The 25147-nt window shown below is 35.1% G+C and overlaps 2 protein-coding genes across 5 annotated transcripts; one reads left to right on the top strand and one right to left on the bottom strand.

The window, feature by feature from the left end:
• Window positions 1-578: 578 nt before the first annotated feature.
• LOC108905107 (probable aminopeptidase NPEPL1) lies at window positions 579-7040 on the bottom strand. Of its 4 annotated transcripts, XM_023453950.1 has the most exons (9): window positions 6928-7040; window positions 6764-6871; window positions 6039-6379; window positions 5632-5919; window positions 5319-5543; window positions 5103-5248; window positions 4886-5042; window positions 1057-1344; window positions 579-968 (listed from the first exon to the last, which is right to left on the bottom strand). In XM_023453950.1, exons 3-9 carry the CDS (start codon window positions 6366-6368, stop codon window positions 828-830), a joined length of 1575 nt encoding a protein of 524 aa, XP_023309718.1. In that variant the 5' UTR covers window positions 6369-6379; window positions 6764-6871; window positions 6928-7040; the 3' UTR covers window positions 579-827. The 4 variants fall into 4 exon arrangements, with proteins under 4 accessions (XP_023309718.1, XP_018563401.1, XP_018563403.1 ...); XM_018707885.2 differs by having other exon boundaries at window positions 6764-7040; XM_018707887.1 differs by lacking the exons at window positions 6764-6871; window positions 6928-7040 and adding an exon at window positions 6557-6576.
• Window positions 7041-9393: 2353 nt separating this feature from the next.
• LOC108905098 (activin receptor type-1) lies at window positions 9394-25147 on the top strand. The gene is made up of 7 exons (XM_018707873.2): window positions 9394-9661; window positions 9775-10014; window positions 10078-10696; window positions 13766-13988; window positions 14052-14239; window positions 18950-19175; window positions 20937-25147. The coding sequence occupies exons 1-7, from the start codon at window positions 9601-9603 to the stop codon at window positions 21084-21086; spliced, it is 1707 nt and encodes a 568-aa protein (XP_018563389.1). The 5' UTR covers window positions 9394-9600; the 3' UTR covers window positions 21087-25147.

The raw sequence follows: 25147 nt of genomic DNA, 5'->3' as shown, positions 1-25147 counted from the left end.
TGACAGCTGCTATACAGCTCGTTGAGAAATGAGGTTAAGTTGGTCGCTATAAGCTACTCCCTACGTCCAATGTGTCAAAGCAAACTTCGACCACGTTTTTATTTGAACGCTCGTTATATAACACAGTACTTATTTTATTGCACTTTTTGAAAAAAAATTGTTTGCATCTCGAATGCGAAATGCTTTTGCATCCTTGAAGAGGTTTTTATGATTTAGCTATTTCAATGTCTATTTACCGACCTATAACCTACAAAGTATATATCGTTGCACTCAATGCCTACTTTTACAAAGCATTATTTTGTACCTACTGCTAAAGGGCGGGCCTAATTGTAGGTACTAAGAAAGCATTTCTCTCGTTCTAGGATTAGTGATAAGAATCAACCGATCTGTCTGGTGATGCTGCTGACAGATGTTTTTAGATGTTTACTAAATATTGCGGGTATAATTCAATGCCAGACAGGACATGTAGCTCGCAGAGGAGTTGTCTCCCACAGTATCATTAGTTAAAAATGATTTATTAGACTACAACTGAACAATTGCGATAGTGAAATTCTATGCGTGGTACTGAAACACAATGATATGCGGCGCAGCAGAATATAAAACTTTATTACCGATTTACAGGTAAAATTACAGAATTAACAAAATTGATTAAAATATATATAAAACACTATTCAATACACTAAAACTTTACAATTTGCACCAACGCGAAATTTCTCTTAAAAATACACTATTAACCGCATTATTTGCCAAAAGGGCAAGTAATCTTAATAATTCCATTTGTTAATAATTGCTTTCCAATATGTAGTATTTAATTAATGCACTTAATATCATTTCTTTCTCGGTTTCTTGGCAGCAGTTTCGTTAACGTTATCCAACTCCGGGGCGATAGATTGTAACAGAGGCTGCTTGCAAAAACTACCAAAAAGGGTAGTTAACAAGGCAACACCGTAACCAGTGGCTCGTTCACCCTAAAATTCGTAAGATTCTCCTTGAAAAATGTATAATTCATTGAAAAAACCCCCAAATAATTCATTTCTCAACCCAATCCCAACTTACGCTGTGAACTGGAGTGGCCATATCCACATGAATCCAGTTACCGGGAAAATCGAATCCCAGATGGGCGGCAATGAACAGTCCGGCACAGCTGGACTGAGCATTGCTGCGATCGGCCACGGAGTTTTTCATATCGGCGACGGCAGAAGAGAATTCCGAAAAGTGCAGTTCGGGGCAGTACGGAATCGGGAAAACCAGATCCCCCGATCGTAGTCCGGCCTGCAGTAAGAGGTCCTCCCACTCTCCATTATTGGTTAGCACCGCGGCATGATATTTGCCAGTGGCTATGCCCTTAAATTGACAAATTAATTTCACTTGTAGATAATTATGATAAATTTTAAATGTCAACGGAAAAGAGGAGTCCGTTTTGAAATGGTATAAACTAATAAATCATATTTAAATTGGCCATAGAATATAGAATGCTTCGAAAGTGTTAGAACTATAAAATACGCAAGTACATAGCAACAGCATCACAAAATTAAAATCGATGAAAACGGCTTTAGAAAATAACAAAATATACTACACCAACCTTGAACTGCATAAAAATTCTTCAAATAGTTCAAAAGACTTTTAAAAATATCCCGGGACATTATTCGACCCTGGGGTCATTGATCTTTGACCTCCAGAGACTAAAGCCGAGATTAACTTTTAGCTTCTGAGGTATTTAGATAAGTTTGTACATATTTCCAAGTACTTTGAAATTTTCAAAGTATTCAATATACCTAATTTGTGATTTTTCAGGTATTTCGACGTTTGTACAAGTTTCCGACATATTTCCAATGCCAATTTGATATATTATTCGTTTTCCGACATATTTTAGCGGCAGATTTATATAATTTTTATGTAGTCGGTTAGTTTTACATATTTTGCTGTACTCTAAACATAGGCGGGACTGAGGAGGGGGGGGGGGCAATTGCTCCCCCAATATTATGGCAATTGAGTTAAAAGAATTAAACTCAGTGTTAAACTTCAAGGGAATGCAAATTGCAATTTCAATAGTCACATGGCAGCAGATCGTAGTTAAACCGCAGATAGGTGGCGGGAAAGCGAGTTCAATACTCGTAAAACCACAGACAGCTGAGTTAAACCCCAGATAGGCGGGGGAAAGCGAGTTCAATACTCGTAAAACCACAGAAAAGTGATTTAAATCCCTAATAGGTGGGGGAAAGCGAATTCAATACTCGCAAGCAATACACGTAAAACCACTGACAAGCGAGTTAAACCCTAGATAGGCGGGGAAAGCGAGTTAAATCTCGTGCAACTACAGATAAGTGAGTTAAACCGTAGATAGGTGGGGGAAAGCAAATTCAGTACTCGCAACACCACAGGCAGTTGAGTTAAACTATAGAAAATATAAAAAAAATTTAAAGTTGCAAAATTTTTCGAGATGTTTGCCCCCTCAATGATTTGGGCGAAATCCCGCATATGACCCTAAACCTGTTTTGATCCATTTTAATATTTTATGAAACCTGTTCAAAGTACTTTGACATAATTTATAGAAGCTTTGGTGCTTTTTGCACGATTGTAAGGCAAATTTGATGCATTTTGATGGATTTTGAAGCCCTTCTGATATACGATGGTACGTCCTAAAATTTTTATTACGCGTGTCAAGATTTTGAGGTAGTATTTTGTTTAATTTTGAAGCCGTTTTTACGTATTTATTGCCTTGTAAAAGTGACAAAGTATCTGATTTTATTCTTTGTACAAATCCCGTATTTACTAGCAATTTTTCAGTTTTCTTGTAAGGGCTAATCCTAAATAAAATTTTATAGACTCGCAGATCTTTGGATTCTAAAGCGGGCCTAAAAGGTAAATTTAAATGAGACAAAATTTCTAACTTCGAGACAACACCAGTTTATACAGAGTGATTCACAAATGGTGACCAAAAATGAAACCTCGTATTCTTTGGTGAATTTTAAGGGGTCTTTCCTATAAAATTTTTATCTAGGACGCTTCGTTAAAAAGATACAACTTCAAACATTTTTTAAATAATTTGAAAACTAGTAAGAGAAATAATTTGAAATTGGGCACGTATTTATGTAAACATTGTCCAAAATCTGAGGACTTTTACTAAAATTTATATGCTCCAGTGGCGGAGATACAGGGTATCGGTGGCATATTTTTTTCTAAACACCACTGTTTACGGTAACAACCATGATATTTTCGGATTCGTCGTTCAATTTTCTACAAATTACTACTCTCTTATGTTTTTCGAAAACAGCCTGATTTTCAAGTAAAACTTAAAAAACGAACTGAGAACACAATTCAATATTCCAATATAATGCTTTTTAAAATTACATAGTTGGCTGCGATACCAACTTTGACATTCTGAGCAGTTAGAAGAATAAATAATAAATTTCGAACAAATTACATTTTCGTTACTAAAAAGATGTCGGGCCTGTGTTCGTGGAGGTATTTTTGAGCATTTACTTAAATAAAATCATTAAATGACGACTAATGCTATTAATTTTTTTATTCGAATAAATAACTGAATGATTAGTGCTTGTCATGCCATTTAAGTAAAAGTGTTTTCAGTTGATTTTTTAAGTTTTACTCGAAAATCAGGCTTTTTTCAAAAAACAAGAGTGTACTATAGAGTAAAAATCAGAATTGAAATTTTGATTTTAAAATTTTTATTAGGACATTATTTGAGGTTATAAACAGATTTGTTTTATAAAAATGTGTAAAATAACAAGTAATGATATTTCTCTCTTGGGTATTTTCGTGTTTTTTTAATTTATGAGCACCCTGTATATCTAATCCAAGATGTTTGTATGATATTCTCATTTTTTCGAGGGGCAGAACTTTTCATAAAGTGACATTTTTTGATAAAGTTAAAAACAAAAGAGTTTATCCTCTTGTCAATTCCATCCGTGGACACACTGTATATGCATTATTAATAAACTTTATTGTACTTAAATTCTCAAATTTTTACTAAATTATTTTATTAAAAAATAAAAAAAATCAAACAATCTTATTTTTTTGCTTTCTTTAAAATTGTTTATTAATGATTTTTTACATAAAATTTTCCTTTTACATTTTTTAAATAAACCATGTCGATGAGAAATTCAATTCTCTACAAAATTTTTCCTATAAACTATACCGAAATTTTGCTTCGTTTTCGTGCTACAATTAAAAAACTGAAAGGGGTGCATTTCCACCCCTATCTCCAATTTCCACCCTCTAATTTAATACCACTCCACAGTTTTTTCATATAAAATGACCCTTTGAACGATTCATGCAAAAAAATGGCTTGAACGTCAGTTCCTTTTAACCCTGTTTTTTTTTTTGATATATTCAATAGCCTAGTGTATTTTCGTTGAGATTCTATCACGTTTCCATTTAGAATAATTATTAAATAAAAACCGAGACTGATGTCAGTGAAGACATCAAAACAAATTTTGTTCAGGTCATTATTTTGCCTACACGTTAAAATATCTGTTACAGGCTCCGCCCACCGATACGTCACCCTAACTCAGTTTTAAGTTTGCGATTGCCAAACCAAAGCTCCCTGGTTCGGATCGTGGGTTGTTTGGAACTATTTTCTTTTGATGAAGAACTAATATTTTCATAAAAACTATACCAAAAGGAAATTATTACTTTTTTATATATTATTTTATCGTATTTTACGAGCAATTTTTTTTGCTGGATTTGTCGGCAGCTCGATACATACAATTCAAAAAAATTTTCCAAATCGGCAAACTCTGAATTGCCTACCTTTCTAGTCCCTCTCTCCCTAATACACTTTATAAACATGCTATATAATGGAAGGAAAAAACACTAATACGAAAAAAATAGTTTACGAGTTACAATTTAATAATTTGCCACTTACTTGAGCTCCCGTCAAAGTCGCCATATCCAAAATGATATCAGCCTTGAGATCGCGCTGGGCATAAACCACGCCATCCGCCAACACCAACCGCCCCTCTGCGTCTGTATTGTTGATCTCCACCGTACGCCCCGAGTACAACGTATGAATATCATCAGGCCTAGAAAGTATATTTTAAAAATTGTTCGGACCATACGTTACTTTAACAACAACAACTTACTTTGTTGCGTCCGGCCCCACCGCGTTTTCCGCCAAACAGAAAACGGCATGTAAGTTGTGGCTGAAGTTCGCCTTCACGGCGGCATAGAAGGCACCTAAGATTCCAGCAGCTCCGCCGCAGTCCCGTTTCATTCCCGGCATAGCAGTCTGAAAAGAAATTGCGATATTGAGACCAGACACGAAAACTGTTGTCCGCAGCCCGAAACGTTATCGTTACCTTTCCTTTTAGACTGAGACCGCCAGTGTCATAAACGATTCCTTTTCCAACCCAGGCCACTGTCGTTTGAGCACTCTGAGGCGTGTGACTTAGTACCGCTAGGGCGGGAGGCACGGCAGCTGCTTTCCCAACTCCATAGATGCCCCCAAAACCTTTTTCCGCCAGCTCTTTACCTCGAATTATAGTGGGGGTGATGTTTAATGCCCTGCCAACTGACTGAACTTCCTAAGAGTTAAAATTAACCATCAAAAATAGGTACATCATTAAATAGCATAGGAAAATCAATTGAATAGCAAAAAAAACACAATATTACCTCTAAAAAGTGATCAACATTCATCTCGTTACAAGGCATGTCGACTATACGTGCAGCCAAACGAATGCCAGTGGCTGCATCGTCTAGAGCGTTAATTTCTAGCGGAGATAGGTCACCACTTTCCACAAGGCTGTTTTCCCTGCCGTTATTGCTTCCAACAATCACAAATTCCACAGAAACAGTCGTGACTTCCCCATCGCTACTTCCAGATGTCTTTTTTGAGTACAACGGAAATGCTCTGGCAACAGCACATCCACTTGCGTACACGTCATTACGTTCACAAACAATCTAAATTGAACAAATACTAATTAATACAAGAGAGATACAAGGCATAAATCTTTCTAAACACACATTTACAAAAATTTTAAAGACGGCACTACCTTCAATTGGATGTTCTTATTACTTACCACAATGCTCTCATCAACGCCTGTAGAAGACACTTGGATTAACCTTGTAATAGCATGAGCCCTTGAAGGAGTATTGTGGCGGCTGCATTTCACAGGCAATGCGGCTACCGTAGCTAGATTTAAGTACAACGAACAACTATCAGTCGGCGATGGGTGTAAGCTGGACACAGCAACCTTGAAAGTTTCTTCTGTAACCCTAGGTTCTAGTTTACTCTTGATGGTTTGAAACTTTAACTGTGTCAAATGCTTCACTTGACCAAGAACAAGAACAGGCGTCTGTTGCGGATCAGATTTTGTTAAACCACTCTGGAATACCAGTTTCGTAGCCATAATAAGATTATCTAAAAATGAAAACGTCTTTATTTACTGATACAAATAAGTTATATGTGTTAGTCAACAACAGTTTAATATCAAATTGTTTCAATGTAGTAATATCCTAATTACCAGTTAAATAGATATCTTTAAATAATAAGATATGAAAACATCAAACAATTCTTAATATCTAAAGTAATTCATACATTATTTGCTGAATGATAACAAATAAGTGTTTTGTATCCAAGATACGTATTACTATGCAAATTCTAAATTTAACCAAAAAATAAGCCAATGAGAATGATCAACTGCAGTTGCCAAGAATATAAAAAAGGATAAATAAAAAAATGCACAGAAATAGAAATCTTAACACATGAAAAGAAAATTGTGAATCCATTTTCTTATAGACTTACCAAACTATCGGGAATACCTAATATAATATTTAACAGTTTAACACAAACACATAACCAAACACAGAACGATGCACAACAACGGTATTTCCAAATAAATTTTCAGCACTCCTACATAAAAAAATAAATCGGTAAATACTGATCAAATAAAAGATTATGCATATCACCTCCAACACAAAAAAAATTATATTAAATGATTTGTTGGCCCCAACACCTTAAAATTTCAACAGAAAACAAATATAAACGGATAAACATTTACAACAGGTTGACGCAAACTCAGGGCCCGAGAACTTATACTTGAAAATATGGGGACACTGGGAACCACGTGACTTGAGATGGATATACAAGTTGGGGAAAGAGTCTACAGATGTCGCCACAAAGATTTTGTAGAATAAATTTTGACAATTGCAATTATGAATCATTTCATGTCATTTTTGTTCTTGTTCATGTTTATTGTTTATTGTTGGTTAGGTTTGGCGAGTGTTGGTGTGTGTTTTATTTGTGTTTTTAGTGTGTTTTATTAGATATTTCATTCACATTTATTTATATAACATAATAATGTCTGATCATCATATAATCACATTTTTTTATTAATAATAAAATGTTTTGTTTTTTTGTTTTCTTTAATAAAAAATGTGATCAGAGGTAGGTAGTTTTTTTTATGGATATCAACACAACGAAAAATTTAAAGTTGCATAATAAATCTCTATTACAAGAATTAATCAAAGATTGGTTTAGTAAAATTATTTACTTGTAATATTTTTTTATTCACCGTGAAAGCTAATACAATATAGAAAGCACTGAAACTCTATAATCATTTNGTTTTCCAGCGGGTAGGGAAGTGTCTTAGTCTGAGTGTCGCGTTTGTTATGTTTAGTAGGGCCATGAGGCCCTTGTGTGGTAGTCGTTTAAGTGTCGTGTTATGTATATTGTCGGGTCCGGGGGCTTTTCTGTTTTTAAGTCTGCGTATTGTCAGTCTTAGTTCGTCAGGTGTTGCGGGGGGGATTATGTCATTGTCTGGCTCTCTGTCGACGCGTCGGGCCGCGCGCTCAGCCACTATCTCGAATTCCTCGTCTTCGTCGGGCAGCTGAGGCAGTCTACACTGCAGTTCCAGGCTATCGGCGAAAGCCTCGGCCTTTTCCTGGTTCGTGTAAACCACCCCCACACTACCGTGGATTGGAGGAATTTTACGGCGAGCGGTCTGTCGCAGGGCCCTCTGCGTTTTCCAGAGGCTGTTGTCTTGTGGATCCAGCGACTCCAGGTGCCTAGCCCAGTTATCCTGGGCCAGTTCATCCAGAGCCGCCTTCACCCGTCTGTTAAGTACGTTTAAGTCATGTCTGTGTCGGGGGAGGCGGGTGCGGGTGGCAAGCCGTTTCGCACGTCGTCTGTCACGTATTAAGTTTTTTATGTCATCGGGGAGGGTGCCCCGGGGGTTTGTCAGTCGGGGGACAATAGTCTCCGTCGTAGTCTGAGTCAGGGCGTTTTTAATGTCAGTCTCAAGGGAGAGGATTGCCGCCTCCAGATCATGGGTGGTTTCGATGACTGGGAGCGCCAATACAAGGGATATAAATAAATAGACACTGTGCAAGGGGTTCACGAAAATTCACTCCGGTTGCTCTGATTACTCGGATTTCTTCTTGTCTAGCCCTGTTCGTTAGATACTACTACAAGTGGCTCCAAGAGATCTTGGATCATGAAGAGTACGGATCAGTGACGTCACCAGATCCATTTAGATCTCAAAGTAGAGCAGTCTGATCTTGGAGTAATTTGCCTGTGTTCGTTAAGACGACTTGAACATAACCTATCATAACAAAATTTCTATGATAACCTATGCTTTGATTTGTTGTATTCGTGTGTGTTTTAAGTTTACTTTATCAAGAGTATTATAGCAGTTTTTCTTCTGTTTAGGTATACAAAAAGCAAATTTGTTATCTACCATGAATAATCAAAACTTATTAGGTTTATTGGCGGAGTGCGGAGTTGCTAGTGGAAGAAGAAGAAAATGGATTGGAAAATGTTCAGCTGATTGCTCTAGTTGCTCTACTCCCTTTGCTCCAGCATAAATGACAGAGTAACCAGAGCAATGATCTTATTGATCAGAGTGAAATACTCCTGCATAACCAACAGTATAGATTTTGTGCTCGACTTCAACGAACTCCGATTGAGTTGGAGTACGTCAAGAAGACACAACGAATAGGACTACTGTTGTGGTTTTAAATAGAGAGAGAGAGAATGCCATATCCAGTTCAGATCACTACGAGACCACGAGTTAATTTTCGTAAACCCGACAGTTTGCACCAGAAAACATATAATACAGTTTGCACTATATTTTATCGTACATGCTGCGTTATTTTATAGTACGGTATACGGTATATCTACGTTAGAAGTATATGTTAAGGAACGATTATTGGCCCTATTTAACATGGAGTACAATTAATTAAAAAACGTTTTAATGGTTACAGTAAATTTCACTAGTCACTTTGAACAATTAGAAAAATATTTTTAATACCTTTTGCTCTTGAAAATTATGTACTTACTCCCGTATTTCTGATGAGTGGATTGCAGTAAGCCAGAGAAGAGAGATCAATAAAATTGAAAGCTGTTTAAGAATAAGAATAGGAAAACCCGTGTATTTTACCCTTTACCTGGCAATAATAAAAGTAAAATATGAAAGATATTTTCCTAGTCCTGAGGAATTTTTGGTTGTTTTGAATATTCCCTATACTACATACAATATAAGAATACATCTCCTTTTTCATAAAAAAAATAATTTTTAAGGAAGTACTTTAATTTTATACTTTATTTCAAAAGTTGGTAGTGTTGATATTTTTAAGTACAATATGGCGGCCTCAAAACTGGTGAATTGTTTATTAATTATTTCACTAGTAAATGTCGCAGTAGGTAAGCCCTAATTGATTTTCGTTGTTAATGAGGAACTGAAAAAAATAATATTAATTAATATTCGAATCTTCGTCTTTCCCATTTTTATTGAGTCTCACCACTTTTATTTATAGGGGAAGTAGCCCATAAACCAAACTTAAGAGACGAATCGGACGACGACGATGAATTAAATAACGAACACGATCCTGGAGAACCGCCTCCCAGTGATTTGCTTTCCAAACAAAATCTTAATAGTATCCAAACCACGTTAAAACGATACAAATGCCATTCTTGTGAACCACCTGACTGTTCGATACTTACAACTTGCACGAATGCCTTTCAGTGTTGGAAATCTAGAGTACGAGAAAGTACTGGTATGCACAATTTATTAAATTTCATTCAAGTACATGTACAAAATAAAATACTGTCCATTTTAGGTGAAGAGAGCGTAACAAGAGGGTGCACCACCAATTCGGAGCAATTGCCTCTAATATGTCGGTCGCCTTCGGTCTCAGTTCCAAACAAACGGCATGCCAGTGGCCAATTTCAAATAGACTGTTGTTCTGGCGACTTCTGCAATGATGGAGACTTCCCTGCACTGCCTCCACTTTATGTAGAAAACATGAATCCTTATTCTGACTCTTTCATGTTCGGCTTAAAGATGGTCGGTGCCGTATTAGCCCCCGTTGTGGTCCTGGGTGGTCTAGGTTTGCTAGCACTGTATTTTCTGAGACGTTTCCACAGAAATAGGTTATGTAGTGAAAGCAGATTAGATCCCGACCTGTACTATGCCACAGACGATTTACTTAGGGCTACCGCGGCGGGCGATAGCACGCTGAGGGAATATCTAGAGCATTCGATGACTTCTGGCAGTGGTTCCGGTCTTCCGCTTTTAATTCAGAGGACTCTGGCCAAACAGATTTCCCTTGTAGAGTGTATCGGTAAGGGGCGGTACGGGGAGGTTTGGAGAGGCATTTGGCACGGGGAGAGTATCGCGGTGAAGATTTTCTTCTCAAGGGATGAAGCGAGTTGGACCAGAGAGACGGAGATATATAGGTAAGCGAATTAAATGAGCATTTTCAGTGAGTTTTATAAAAATGGTTTTGACCGGAGTGGGGTCGTTGTGTTGGTATCCGACCAATACCAGTTCTTGCATAGTTTTGTAAAATTTGAACGGAAATAACAAAGCATGAATAAACATTATTTTCTTTCTAGTTTCTTGTTTTTTATCATTATTTTGCTCCCTCAAAGTTCTATTCATATTGCAGTCAAATAATCTACTGACGTGACGGAATCACTTATAGACCAATCAATAGAGGTTTTGTTTGTGACAAAAATACTAGTAGCAAATGGACCATGCCATTATATAAAAGACAGTCTGTAGATATATGCTTATATGTTTCCTACTTCAATTTACCATTAATTAATTTTTTATAAACATTTTTATACAAAAAAACGCAGTTTTTTCTTATAAAACCTAAACTAACCCAGCAATCTGAATGCTATAAAGAGATAATTTGTAGAGAATCAAAATACGAATAAAATGAGAGGTCGATCGATCCGATCAGATACTTAGAAACGAGGCAACCCCCTAAAATTAGGAAAATTAAGCGTTTTTTTTTTTAAATTCACTACTCTGCCATTTTTTAAGTTGTAGAGCTGAACCTGTGCACAAAAGTAGTGAATTATATGTATTTTAAGTGTGCACAAAGTAGGCGCTGTCGAACCATTAGTTTTGGCACAAGTGCAATTTGCATTTTTTGGTGCACTATTTTGCAAAGTTTCTGGATGCGTTCGTGGTTGGACTTTAATTTTTCAGCTGGATTTTAAAAGTAGAAGGATAATACTAAAAAATGTATATTCTAATTTTCCGATAAAATGATGCGAAATGGGTGAAAAATTCCTCCAAACATGCTCAAAAACGGCCTGCTCATGTACGCCGTTGAGTAGTGGGGGGACAGTCGGGAGATGAGGGGCAATGAATATATAGGTATTGTAATAAGACGACCCTAGTCCACTCGCCAGCAGCCAGAGCGAGGTCAAATCGAGAGCTGGTCCACTCGCCAGCAGCCAGAGCGAGATCGAATCGAGAGCTGGGGGAAACCTCAGTTTCCAATAAGACTGGCAGGAGAGCGCATTGTCGCGCTAACTAATCAGTTTAAGTATTAAAGTTTTGTTAAATGTGTAACTCTGTGCAAAATAACCTCATTAAATTTAGCAGTGAATGTAGAATTTCCTCTTAGAATCCTGAACGCATTCGTATAGCTACTCCAGATATTATAGTACGCACGTTCTGCCATTTTGGAGCATGTTTGAAGAAATTTTTCATCTATTTCGCATCATTATATCAAAATTAGAATATAAGTACATTTTGTAGTATTATACTTCTATTTTTAAAATCCGGCTGAAAAATTAAAATCGGACCACCTCTAACACAACCAGAAATTTTGCAAAATAGTGCACCAAAAAATTCAAATTGCAATTGTGCCAAAAGTAATGGTCTGACAGCGCCTACATTGTGCACACTTAAAGTACATATAATTCACCACTTTTGTGTACAGGGTCACCTCTACAACTTAAAAAATGGCGAAGTAATGAATTTTTAAAAAAACGCTACATTTTCCGAATTTTCCGGGTTTTCTTCGTTTTCTTCGGTCGAAAATAGGAATATTTATGGTGGAACTTAAGCAGTACTTAGTTCAAAACAGGCAAAAAATAAGTATGTACAGTACAGACTCTTTAATTCGAACTCGCCTTAATTCGAATATCCACTAATCCGGCCCGACGACCTGACGAATGCCCGTTTCGATGGTCCTCTTTAATTCGAACAAAAGTTCGGATTATAGAATCAGACAACATAATAAAAAGTAACAGCTAAAAACGTAATTCCCCGGCAGTCTCAAGGAAACCCTTTTATGCGAGTCGGAACCTTTCTCGATTAGATCATTTTAGTTGAAATATTGCCATGCAAATATGTCGATATTTATATGACATATTTTACGATAATATTTGGTTTTATTGTTATTTTTTGCCTTCTCAGCAACATATAAAATCTAATTCATATTATATGTATGTACACATAAACATATTTACATACGTACACAAATATCGGTAATTGGAACTTATCTCTTTAAACACGTGTCTTAATTAATTCGGATTAAAGAGTCTATACTGTACTTAAAAATTATTTTGTTCATAAATTATTCAAAGCATAAAATCAAAATTGTACCACAATCGTAGCAAATTCACTACAAAAAAAAATATTGAAAAAAATTTGTTAAATGGTCAAAAACGAAAATACATTAAAGATATTTTTTAAATAATACTCTTAAATTAGTCAAAAAAAAAATTTGATATGCTAAAAAATAGCTATTTAGGGGGTAGCTCAGCGTTAAGTAATGTACGTTTCAATTTTAAATGTGATTTTCATATTTCGTTTATTAAAATTTAAGGCAAAATTATTTTAGTGGGGTGTCAAAAAACTGGATGGAGTGATGAATTGTAAAATATTGGTGATATTAAATCAACTAAGTATATTACTTGATCTGCAAAAGAAATTTATTTTTACAAAATTATTTTTTTTTGCAGTTTGACTTTTTTACACCAAGTTTCATACATTTAGTTTAAAGGGGTAACGACAGGTAACATTTAAAACCGTGCACATACAACCGAGTTCAAGAACTGCCCAGTAACGGCGTAGACAAGAGTTTAAGTGCAATTTAAAAATCAATTGACTAAATTTTAATTTTAGTAGCGTGACACAGAATTAAATTTTTTGCCAGAAGTAAAATATATCACTCTGCTTACCCCCTTAAAAACGTAAATATATCATTTATGTAAATATTTGACACATTGTTGCCAAAACTATTTCAGAGTTAGGAATTTCATACATATATTTTGAAATATCTCTTATTTATTTATTTATTTATTTATTTATTTATTTATTTTATTTATTATTTCGGTAATACTTGAAAAGGGCGTTCTAATACTTTGAATAATTAAATTAATTTTGAGCCCACTTTGGTTATATTATGAATTACGAAATATCTACAAAACAATAATACCTAACAAAAAGTTTAATTTGTTCACCATTTCCAACCCTCACAAAATACATTCTTCTTACAGTACAATATTGCTTCGGCACGAAAACATACTGGGTTACATAGGATCGGACATGACCTCGAGGAACTCCTGCACCCAGTTGTGGCTGATAACGCACTATCACTCGTTAGGTAGCCTGTACGACTACCTAAATTACACGTCGCTGTCGCACCAGCAGCTGATGAGGCTGTGCCTCTCCATAGCTAACGGACTGGTGCATCTGCACACGGAAATATTTGGAACTCAAGTAAGAGACTCCGTTATGGCCTCAGGTATGGCCCAAATATTAACACGCTTTGTTCGTCTCCAGGGTAAGCCGGCAATAGCGCATAGGGATATAAAGAGTAAGAATATTTTGGTGAAAAGCAACGGGACATGCTGCATAGCCGACTTCGGGCTGGCGGTTACTCATTGCCAATCGACTGATCAGTTAGATGTAGGCACAAACCCCAAAGTGGGCACCAAGAGGTACATGAGCCCGGAAGTTCTTGACGAATCGTGAGTACCACATGATTGCTTAACCAATGCTGTGACAATTTAAATCACTCGATTAGAGTCGTGGTAAAAGTCGATAATTGCAATTTTATGAAAGGCATGACTTTAAAGAGAACTTTGAATCGGGAATATACAGGGTGTATCTTAAGTGATGACTTTAATTTCAAGGGGTGATTCCTTGTCATATTTTAAATAAAAAAGTGCATATGAACATCGGTCCGCAAGTGCTTCGTTACCGATATACAGGGTGTTAAAGTTGGGAAAATAAATCGCATTTTCTTAAATATCTTTCGACTGATTCGAAATAATTTAATGAAATTTCATACACGGGGTTTTTTGGAATGACAAATTCAAAGCTGTGGTCAATTTAGGTGTATTTTTTTGAGGGCGCCACCGGCAACGATTTCGGCCTCTTTAATCCATCGCAACTTTTTTCTGCTACCCTGTATGCCATTTTGGACTAGAATAATCGATTCTCCTACCTTATCTGCTTAAAAAAGATTTTAAAGAAATGTTTTTTTGTTGAATACAAAAATTCCTGTGATAACAAAATTCCGATGATATTTGGCATTAAAAGTGACAAGATACTGTCAGTTGACTATCTTTTAGTGTGCAGTTAACTATGAATAACGTTGAACAAGCTCAAATACATTTCATTTATGGGCTAGCAGATGGAAATGCTGCACAAGCCCGTCGAATTTACCAGGAACGATTTCCCAATAGACCACTTCCATCAGAAAGAACTTTCATAAGGCTCCATGCTAGACTGTGCGAAACTGGATCTTTAAATGCTCACGCTGAACGTATTGGTAGACCGAGAACAATAATGACACCACAACTAGAAGAAGCAATCCTACAAGAAGTGGAAGCTAATCCGTCAAGTAGTACGCGAAGATTATCTGAACAGTTTAACATAAGTCATCAAAGTGTTTGGAGGGTTTTGCACACAAATTTACTTTATCCGTACCACATTCAACGCGTGCAACCACTGTTGCCAAGAGATTTTCCTGCACGGTTAGATTATTGTCGATGGTTTCTCCAAAAAACTGCGCAGAATCCCAACTTTACGTCTAAAATTCTGTTCACAGATGAGGCAACTTTTTCACGGGATGCCATCATAAACTTCCACAATAATCATTTTTGGAACTATGAAAATCCCCATGTTATTGGAGAACGTGGATTTCAGCAGCAGTTTTCGGTGAATGTGTGGGCCGGAGTTATTGGTGATCATGTCATCGGACCGCATTTTCTTCCTCCTCGACTGAATGGTGAGACTTACAGACAGTTTCTAGCTGAAACATTGCCTGGTCTGTTAGAAGATGTACTACTAGCAACCAGAAATGACATGTGGTTTATGCACGACGGGGCACCTGCTCATTTCAGTCTTGCTGCTCGCCAACATCTTAATGACACTTTTGCTCAGCGATGGATAGGTCGGGGAGGACCTCAGCCGTGGCCAGCACGATCTCCAGACCTAAATCCTCTGGACTATTTCTTTTGGGGACATCTGAAGTCGCTTGTTTATGCAACGCCAGTTGTAGATGAAAATGATTTAAGAAACAGAATTGTAAATTCTTGTAATGTCATACGCAACACTCCAGGAATTTTGGAACGTGTGCGACAGTCGATGAGCAGAAGATTACATGCTTGTATTGACAGTGGCGGTTCTCATTTTGAGCATTTGATTTAATTCAATTTTTATGATATTTCCAGCTCAAGTAAGTTTAAATGCGTTTTTCATGGAAACGGTTGCTCCTAGCTACTTCATTATTGGCGCCCTCAAAAAAATACACCTAAATTGACCACAGCTTTGAATTTGTCATTCCAAAAAACCCCCGTGTATGAAATTTCATTAAATTATTTCGAATCAGTCGAAAGATATTTAAGAAAATGCGATTTATTTTCCCAACTTTGACACCCTGTATCTCGGTAACGAAGCACTTGCGGACCGATGTTCATATGCACTTTTTTGCTTAAAATATGACAAGGAATCATCCCTTGAAATTAAAGTCATCACTTAAGATACACCCTGTATATTGAATACAGCGTGTTAGAAGTTTTAGTGCCATTTCTTCTAACACACTGTATAATTTAAGAAGAAAATTGTAGTTTAAAAAAATTTATTTGTGGTATTTCTGAAATATCTAATTAAAATTTGTTTGGGTGTTCTGGCATTTTGTGAACTCAAAGAACTATAAATAAATTTCTTCTATTTTTTTTTATAGTTTTTTCTGCAGCTATAGTTTTGTCAGTTTTGAAGCTAAACAATTCAAATTATTTAATAAATTAGCTATTATTGCTATTATTTTCAAGAAATCGATTAAAAAATAAAATGTATAAAAAATTAAGCATCTAAGTAAAAATTAAAAAAAAATAACATGATTTAACCTGAACTGTACCTTTTTACAATATTTTCAATATAAATTGTTGATTTTGTAAATAAATCAATATACAGTGTGTCCAAGATAAGGATGGATATCTAATTAAAATTTGTTTGGGTGTTCTTGCATTTTATGAACTCAAAAAACTAAATAAATTTTTTCTATTTTTTTTTATAGTTTTTTCTTCAGCTATAATTTTGTCAGTTTTGAAGCTAAACAATTCAAATGATTTAAAAAATTAGTTTACCAATTGCTATTATTTTCAAGAAATCTATTAAAAAATAAAATGTATAAAAAATTAAGCATCTAAGTAAAAATTAAAAAAATAACAAGATTTAACCTGAACTGTACCTTTTTGCAATATTTTCAATATAAATTGTTGATTTTGTAAATAAATCAATATACAGTGTGTCCAAGATATGGATGGATATCTAATTAAAATTTGTGTGGGCGTTCTTACATTTTATGAACTCAAAAAACTATAAATAATTTTTTTCAATTTTTTTTAGTTTTTTCTTCAGCTATAGTTTTGTCAGTTTTGAAGCTAAACAATTCAAATTATTTAATAAATTAGTTTACCAATTGCAAAAATTAAGCACAGTGTGTCCAAGATAAAGATGGGATGGGATCATTAGGATCTAGGAAACGGTAAGAGATACAGGTTGGCTCAAATTAGAAAAAAGTTGTGTTTTTTTACCTAACAATATACCATTTAGAAAGTTTTAAAATTCCGAAATTTTGCAAAATCGTTTAATTTTTTTCTAGCTTTATTTGAAAACGAATTTTAAAATAAATTGCATATTTACATTGCCACTTTCTTCGCTCTATCTAATGGCGTCAACATTTTTGCAATCCGACGTTTCGTCTTCGAGGGGCCATCATCAGGTAAATTTTTTTAAAAACCTCGCTGCTATTTTTATGACAAAATCTAGTCATTTTTAATTCTGAATTAGATGATATTACTATTATAATCGCCTAAAAAGGTTTGTAGCTATCATTTAAAATTTTTCCTGAGTAGGGCTCTGAACGCTTTCAAAATATCTATTGGAAGTCATAACGTTATAAAAGTCAATACAGCACAAAATATCCAACAATTTTTTTTAATAAATAATTTAACAAAGTTGTAAGTACCTAATAAAAAAAATAATATGAAATGTTTTATTATTTCTAACTAGTATTGCTCATAGTAGTGAAAAAAAAATTGTTGACTTTTATAATGTATGTCTTCCTCCAATAGATATTTTGAAAGCATTCGGAACTCAGGAAAAATTTTATATACCTTGAAAATTAAATTAAATTAATTAAAAACCATTTTAAGCGATTACAATACTAATATCATCTAATTCAGAATTAAAAAAATGTCTAGATTTTGTCATAAAAATAGCAGCGACGTATTTAAAAAAAATTAACCTGATGGTGGCCCCTCGAAGACGAAACGTTGGATTGCAGAAAATGTTGACGCCATTGGATAGAGCAAAAAAAGTGGAGTGGCAATGTAAATATGCAATTTATTTTAAAATTCGTTTTTAAATAAAGCCATAAAAAAAATAAAGGGATTTTGCAAAATTTTGGGTTTTTCCGGATATCTCCCGAACTGCCCGGAATTTTAAAACTTTTCAAAAGGCATATTGTTAGGTATAAAAAAACACAACTTTTTTCTAATTTGAGTCACCTCGTATCTCTTACCGTTTCCTAGATCCTAATGCTATCCCATCCCTTACCTTGGACACACTGTATATCGCTTATTAAAATTATTTTATTAATATTATTTAAAAAATTATTATGATTTGTTATTTTAAAAAAATAAATTATGAATTAATCAACCTTGCATCGAAAAATTGGTAAAAGTACAGAAATAATCTAATTTTTTCTTTTTTTTTTGCTTTACTTCGATATTTTGATAAGAAGCAACCCATACCACATAGAGAAATTTCAAATGGAATTTGCAAAAAATAATTTAAATGACTGAGATCTCAAAAAGGGTTGCACATATTTGTGCAAAATTATCTTTTTCATACCAACGGAGATGCATTTTTAATAAAATTTAATTTTTGTTATAGTTATATCTATTTTAATTTTAGGTAGATACTAACATTTTTCAAACTTCATAATGCTATAACTATATAAAAATGACAATTTTGAGAAAAGTAAGAAAAGACCATTTGTACTTTAGTTGTTATGAAAAAAATTTCTTCCGATATCTTCATAAAAATTTCCTTTGTGGATCTAGAAATAATCTCTTAAAAGACAGTGTGGGTCGCGCACTTTAATATAGAAATATGAAAACTTCAATTTCCACCAACCTAGAAAGTCCGATGAATTTCTTTTTTAGAATCCGAATGGACAATTTCGATTCCTTCCGAAGGGCGGATATTTACGCCCTCGGCCTGGTCGTGTGGGAGATCTGCCGTAGGACCATCAGCAACGGAATAGCGGAGGATTACAAACCGCCTTTCTTTGACGTGGTGCCCAGTGACCCGAGTTTCGAGGATATGAGGAAGGTCGTTTGCGTCGACCAGCAGCGTCCTAACCTGCCTAATAGGTGGGCCAGCGATTCCGTAAGTACATTGCTTATAAATATTATTTTTTTTTGTCAAATTTATTTATAAATAAAAGTTCAGGACGTGATGATATCCTCCATTTGATCCTTAGGTACCGTGGTTTTAGTTTGTCTAAAAAATGAATTGTTTATCTTTAAACCAATGCTTTTTCTCTGGTTTTTAACAATTGAGCTTTTTATCTCTCACTTTTAAAGCAGGAAATTTTGTTTTATTAACAATCGTCATCCTACAAGTATCCTTGGTGTTATTTCAAAAGTATTTGAAAGTTTGGTTTGCGACTTTTTATCTCTTCTGTACAGCTCTAACAATATGAGTGTATATTAAAACCGTAGTAAACTCAATTTAAGTTAAATTTGTCGATCTTCAGTCCCTATTACTTACAGGCTGGATTTCAAGGATTTTTCAGGGTCTTCGATAGAGTAAATCGCAATATTTTATTCCACAAACTTCATATACTTTGAGTTTGTGATCTTTTTCTAAATTGGATAAAAATTTTCCTTTCATAGACGTCAGATGTTTATATTTGAGAAATTTCATATCCAACAAAATCGCAGCGGTGTCAGGTGTGCCCCAAGGCTCTCACGTGAGGCCATTGTTCTTACTGCAGGAGTAACTCCCATTCGGTGAAATCAAGGTGTAAAGTTCTTAGCAGCCACTGTATTATTCTTGAAATGATATTTATTTAAGAGATAATGTCAAGGAAATTTGGAAAACATTGGTGATTGACAAATGAGAACTAATTTTTTGTTCAAATTTAGCGTTACCCTCTATAGGGCTTAGGTGTGTCTTAAGCTGGGACATTTTTTAAATCTTCTAAAACTTAGAAGTATAAGGAAAGGGGGAGGGCCCGTAAGGACGGTTTTTGGTTGAAAAAATCTGAAAATTTTTTTTTAGTACCTAGCAATACTGAGTCGTTTCCACCCTAAATGAACCAACCTCCTCACCCTCCTTTCTCCCTCCCCCCCTAAAATGCCGGGGAAACCATCACTTATTAGAGGAATCTTTAAAGAGCTTAGAGATGCGAAACACATTCAATTCCTATATGAAGAGTTTTTTGGGTCGCTGATCACGAATCTGGTCTCAGAATCACGAAATTCAAGATGGCGGATCCAATATATAATAATATATAGCGGACAAAAAATGAAAATGCCTTCAAAGTGCACGAATTTTTGTGTTGGGGGTTTTTGTGTCCTTGGATATCCCATTTGGCGAGTATAAAAAAATTGAAATGTCTTCAAAATGCACAAATTGTGTTGAGGGATTTTTTGGGTCACTAATTACGATATATGGAATACATCATTTTGAATTTCGTAATTCTGCCTTCAGATTCGTAATCAGAGGCCCAAAAACTCCCATTACCAAAAAATTCATGCATTTTGACATTTTAATTTTTTTGTCAGCCATATTGAATCCGCCATTTTGAATTTCGTGATTCTGAGAAAAAGATTCGTGATCAGCGACCTAAAAAACTCGTCATATGTCAGATTCATAGGAATTGAATGTCTTTCGTATATCTTTAAAGATTCCTCTAATAAGCGATGGTTTTCCCGGCATTTAAGGGGGTGGAAGGGGAAAGGAGAGTGTGGGGTTGGTCCGTTTAGGGTGGAAACGACTCAGTATAGCTAGTAGGTACAAAAAAAAAATTTTCATTTTTTTCAGCCAAAAATAAATTAGGTTAAGGGCCATCCCCCTTTTCTGATCAAAATGAATCAAATTAAAAAAACCAAAAAAAAAGTTTATGTTGACTTACTCTTCTAGCTTTTATGCGGAATGGCGAAGCTGATGCGGGAGTGCTGGCACCAGAACCCTAACGTGCGACTGCCCGCCCTTAGGATTAAGAAAACCCTGATAAAGATGGCCAGTGCGGACGCTATAATAAACATGGAAGACATGGAAGTATGCGTGTGATAGTAAGAGGTGTTTGTTGAAAAGAGAGATACTCAAAACTCTGTAGCCTCAGATATTGTTCGAAATGATTTCTCATTTTTTCAGTACATATTAAGATGTGCCAAATTTTATCGTACGTTAACTATTTTTTTTTTTAACTAAATTAAGGACCAGTATTAAGTTAAAGTTTCTGTACTCCTAAACTGTTAAGTGCCATTTATTTCTCGTTGTGTTTATCGTTACACGATACCTTTAATTTTAGGTACTTTGTAGCGTAGACGGTCTCAGTGCTGCCCATAAGTTGTAAATTTGAATTTCGTGATGAGGATCGCTGAACGTTGTCTGTTGCGGTGTGTTAAAATGTGATATTAAAATTTATATAGTTTATCGTTTGATATTCTGTTGAAAAAAGAGACAATCACGAGATATTGACTGTCTGCCAGCCCTGACGACACATTATCAGAAGCGGGATGCGGCCACAGTCTCATTCGCGACGGGTAGGAACTTGAAATTGTAGACTCCGTAAAGTGGAGAACCGCGAATAAAAAACGTTACATTTTTTTATCGCCGAAATCAGAAAATAGAATTTCGAAATTAAAAGATGTGTTGTGAATCAGAGATTGTGGTCGTTGTCCCTTGTGTAGAGCTTTAAGTTGTATTTATTTATTGTTAATTTGTTTTCGTAACTTAGAGTACAGTTCATCAAATTACAGTAAAGGAATTGCTGTTTTTTGGAGGAAAATAACTTTGTAGGAACTTGTTTTCTTTTAATAAAAGAAATGCCGTCATTTTTTACGATGTAGGTGATATGAAGGTAAGCGTTAGTAAACCCGGTTTTCAAGATCGGAAGTCAGTTTCGGAATCAAATTCCAATGCAAATCCCAAAATTGAACAAAAAAAAAAAAAACAAACATCAAAAATCCTTCTAAAATCCAAAGTACATGGTTATGTGAACAATTGTTCAGATGAAAGTTACTGGTCTCCAAGGGGCACATGTTGTCGTGACCTTGTTTGCGACCTTGAAGGTCATTTTCAAGGTCAACGTAGTTTTTTTAATTGGAAACCCTTATTTTCAACCCCGGATTCGGAAAGAGCGGAAAATCCTACGTTCAGATGATGTATCATGTGTGGGGTCCATTTGACCCCTCAAGGTCACGTCAAGGTCAATTTTTTGTTGGGTTAACGTCGCCATAGTTTTTCAGCAGCGGCAAATGACTGCTTCAAAATAAACTTGTTACATGTCGTGTGCTTCTTCATTGGTGTACACCATTTCTGCAAAAGTCTTTTTCTAAATTAATTTTAATGTTACAAGTCAAGATTATTGAAACATGTCACTTCAAAATTTTGCAACGTTTATCTGACACATTTTTCGCTAAACCTTCACTTTGTGGGGTCATTTTTGAGTGGAAAGATTCAGTTTAAAAAAAATTACCTTAACGTGACCTTGGGGGTCAAATGGACCCCACACATCATCTGAACGTAGAATTTTCCGCTCTTTCCGAATCCGGGGTTGAAAATAACGGTTTCCATTAAAAAAACTAAGTTGACCTTGAAAATGTCCTTCAAGGTCACAGACAAGGTAACGACGATATGTGTGGTCTGGGACACCTCGTATACTCATTTTATCTGGGATCGTATGAAAGGTGATCGTATGAGTTTTTTAATGCAATTTCTAGTGTAAAAAATTGGTTTTCTTCAGGGAATATGCCATCAAAGTTGTGATTACATGATTCCAGTTCGAAGGCAACTCGTAACTCTTCGATGTAGTAAATAGTGTGTCAGTAGGAGCTCTCTGCGCAACATTTGATTTGGTGTCATAAGTTTGTTACGAGTTGATTCTTTTATATATCCTTAGTACTCTTTACGACGGCCTATTAATTATCGAGTTCACTTTTAGTAACAATGTATCGCTTCAGGCATGAATTCGCCTTGCTCGTGGTTTTAACCAAGCCGTCTGCGCAATAAAGAGTGATTTTACACATGTACCTTAAATAACTGTTTCAATTTCGTAAACTCCATATCAGCGTGACTTATTGCATTAAAGAATGGTCTTTCTATGAATTAGATCATCCAAGTGTTGTCGCTCACATAGACGTGATCAAATCTTTGAAATGTGAAAACTATTTGAAAATCATTACCGTTTGGTTTGATATAAGGAAGTCGTACATAAACAACCTCATTTCGAGACTTTCGTGATCAATCCCAAGAGTTGAAACCTCAGTCTTTAAATTTTGAAGCTCCAAAAACCCAGATTTTGTCCCTAATACACAGGGATCTGTATAGTACATCTTTAGAGATTTGCATTCAATGGGATTCAAACCCTTTAATTCTACGGCCGTTCCATACACTTGGACATTGTTTTTAGTGTTCAGCCTATTTATGTAATAGTCTTTTATATTTTATTTGTACTATCGACCCAGTGAACATGAATTTTATCAATTTTTTTTTTTCATGTCGCATATACAGAGGTGTAACTTTAGTGGGGATCATATTTATGCAGAGGCTTCCTTTGACCTTCAGAAAGACGTATCAATAGTTTACTTTTTGTTCGCTGCACATACAGTACTTAACAAGTAACCTAGCAAAAAAACTGGAGCTGTAATTAGTAATGATAAATGAAATACACAAAAATAAATAGTTTTCTCTGAATTTGTTCCCGTCCAACATTAGCATATTGCCGTTCAAAGCTTGCATAATCTCTTAAATATGTAACCTGCCACTTTTAACTATGTGGACCTCAGAGTACAGAGTTGGTTTGGTTTTCAAATGCAGAGTAACAACTGACCCCCTTGCTTTGTCACAGTTGACCTGCACTATCCCTTCACATGCACTGTAAGTTGCTTACAATTCGTGTATTTGCAATACATGAATATTACAGTGGCGGCATACACAAATATTAAAGTGCATTTTATGAAACTAATTATAATTCGACTATTTATTTGATTAAAAAAAAAAAAAGAATTTCAGATTTGTATTCAGGAGAACACATACTATTACCCCTAGAAAACTGACCCCTGCTTACAGTTACACCCCGTATATTCCAACTAGTTTTTGCTGTGCAAAGTCGTCATTGGGGAAAAAGGAAAGTCTTATAGATAAGCCTGGTTTTTTTAGTGTACTAACACATATCGCTTTAAAAATTACGCTGGGCTTTAACCTAAAAATTCTTGCATTTTGAAAGTTATCATAATGGTTAAACCAGTTGGATGCACTAATTTTGAACAGTCACCTGAAATTTGCTAGTAAAAAAACGTTTTTTGGTCATTTTATAAAATTTTATTTAAGATTTTGATATTTTGAAAAATCTATAATCGTAGAACATTATGTGCGGTATGCAAGTAACCGTGATAAACCAAAAAAATTTACTCGTAGACCTTTCCCATGAAAATCTCAATTTAATTTTTAAATCGCGTTTAATTTTCAAAATCTAGCGATTTTTTTCTATTTGGTCGCAAATTACTCAAAGTACAAAAATACTTTCAGGTTAAAGTTAGACTACCATGACAATGTAGAACAAGAATTAATACAATGTTTATTATGAAAATAAATTTTTCACTGATGATGGTCGTAAGGTCTCGAAACTGTTGGAAAAAGGCTTTATTTTTTATCAACTCCCCAGAATTTGCCGATTTTCCTGGTTTAAAAAACCACTAAGTTATTTTCCACAAAATTCAGTCATTCGACTGGTAATCTCAGGAATTGTATTTAATAGAAAGTTAAGTTAAGAGCAACGGACATTCTCAAATCAAATATAGAATAATTGTAACTGTTAGGTATCTTTTATATTTGTAAATATCACGTATCTATATCTCGATATCATATCTGTTCGAGGCTGTCGGGCATAAAGGCACCCCCACCCGCGGGCAGTTTTAAGCCCAGCAGCTGTTGTTTTAATAACTTTAAGTAACAAATTCATATCAATTTATTTATCAATTTATGGAAATATCTAATACTTACTCACCTGTCGTTATCATCGTCAGTATTTTGTTGTAGTTGTGTGACCCATTCATTTCATTTGTACATACTCACCTCACCTAGATATCCGACAAATTCCGTAAGCAATATATTTAGTTTCAAACATA

This window comes from Anoplophora glabripennis, unplaced genomic scaffold (genome assembly GCF_000390285.2).
Source record: "Anoplophora glabripennis isolate ALB-LARVAE unplaced genomic scaffold, Agla_2.0 scaffold129, whole genome shotgun sequence".
NCBI lineage: Eukaryota > Metazoa > Arthropoda > Insecta > Coleoptera > Cerambycidae > Anoplophora > Anoplophora glabripennis.
This window is presented reverse-complemented; position numbering and strand designations above follow the sequence as displayed.

What these genes read in the sequence shown, in the direction of transcription:
- LOC108905098 (XM_018707873.2), top strand. Translation starts at nt 9,601, where the DNA reads ATGGCGGCCTCAAAACTGGTGAATTGTTTATTAATTATTTCACTAGTA. An exon ending in TAGAGTACGAGAAAGTACTG is followed by an intron (nt 10,015 to 10,077) that starts GTATGCACAATT and finishes TGTCCATTTTAG; the next exon opens with GTGAAGAGAGCGTAACAAGA. An exon ending in CGGAAATATTTGGAACTCAA is followed by an intron (nt 13,989 to 14,051) that starts GTAAGAGACTCC and finishes GTTCGTCTCCAG; the next exon opens with GGTAAGCCGGCAATAGCGCA.
- LOC108905107 (XM_018707885.2), bottom strand. Translation starts at nt 6,368, where the DNA reads ATGGCTACGAAACTGGTATTCCAGAGTGGTTTAACAAAATCTGATCCG. An exon ending in GCGTTGATGAGAGCATTGTG is followed by an intron (nt 5,920 to 6,038) that starts GTAAGTAATAAG and finishes TGTTCAATTTAG; the next exon opens with ATTGTTTGTGAACGTAATGA. An exon ending in GTCTCAGTCTAAAAGGAAAG is followed by an intron (nt 5,249 to 5,318) that starts GTAACGATAACG and finishes ATTTCTTTTCAG; the next exon opens with ACTGCTATGCCGGGAATGAA.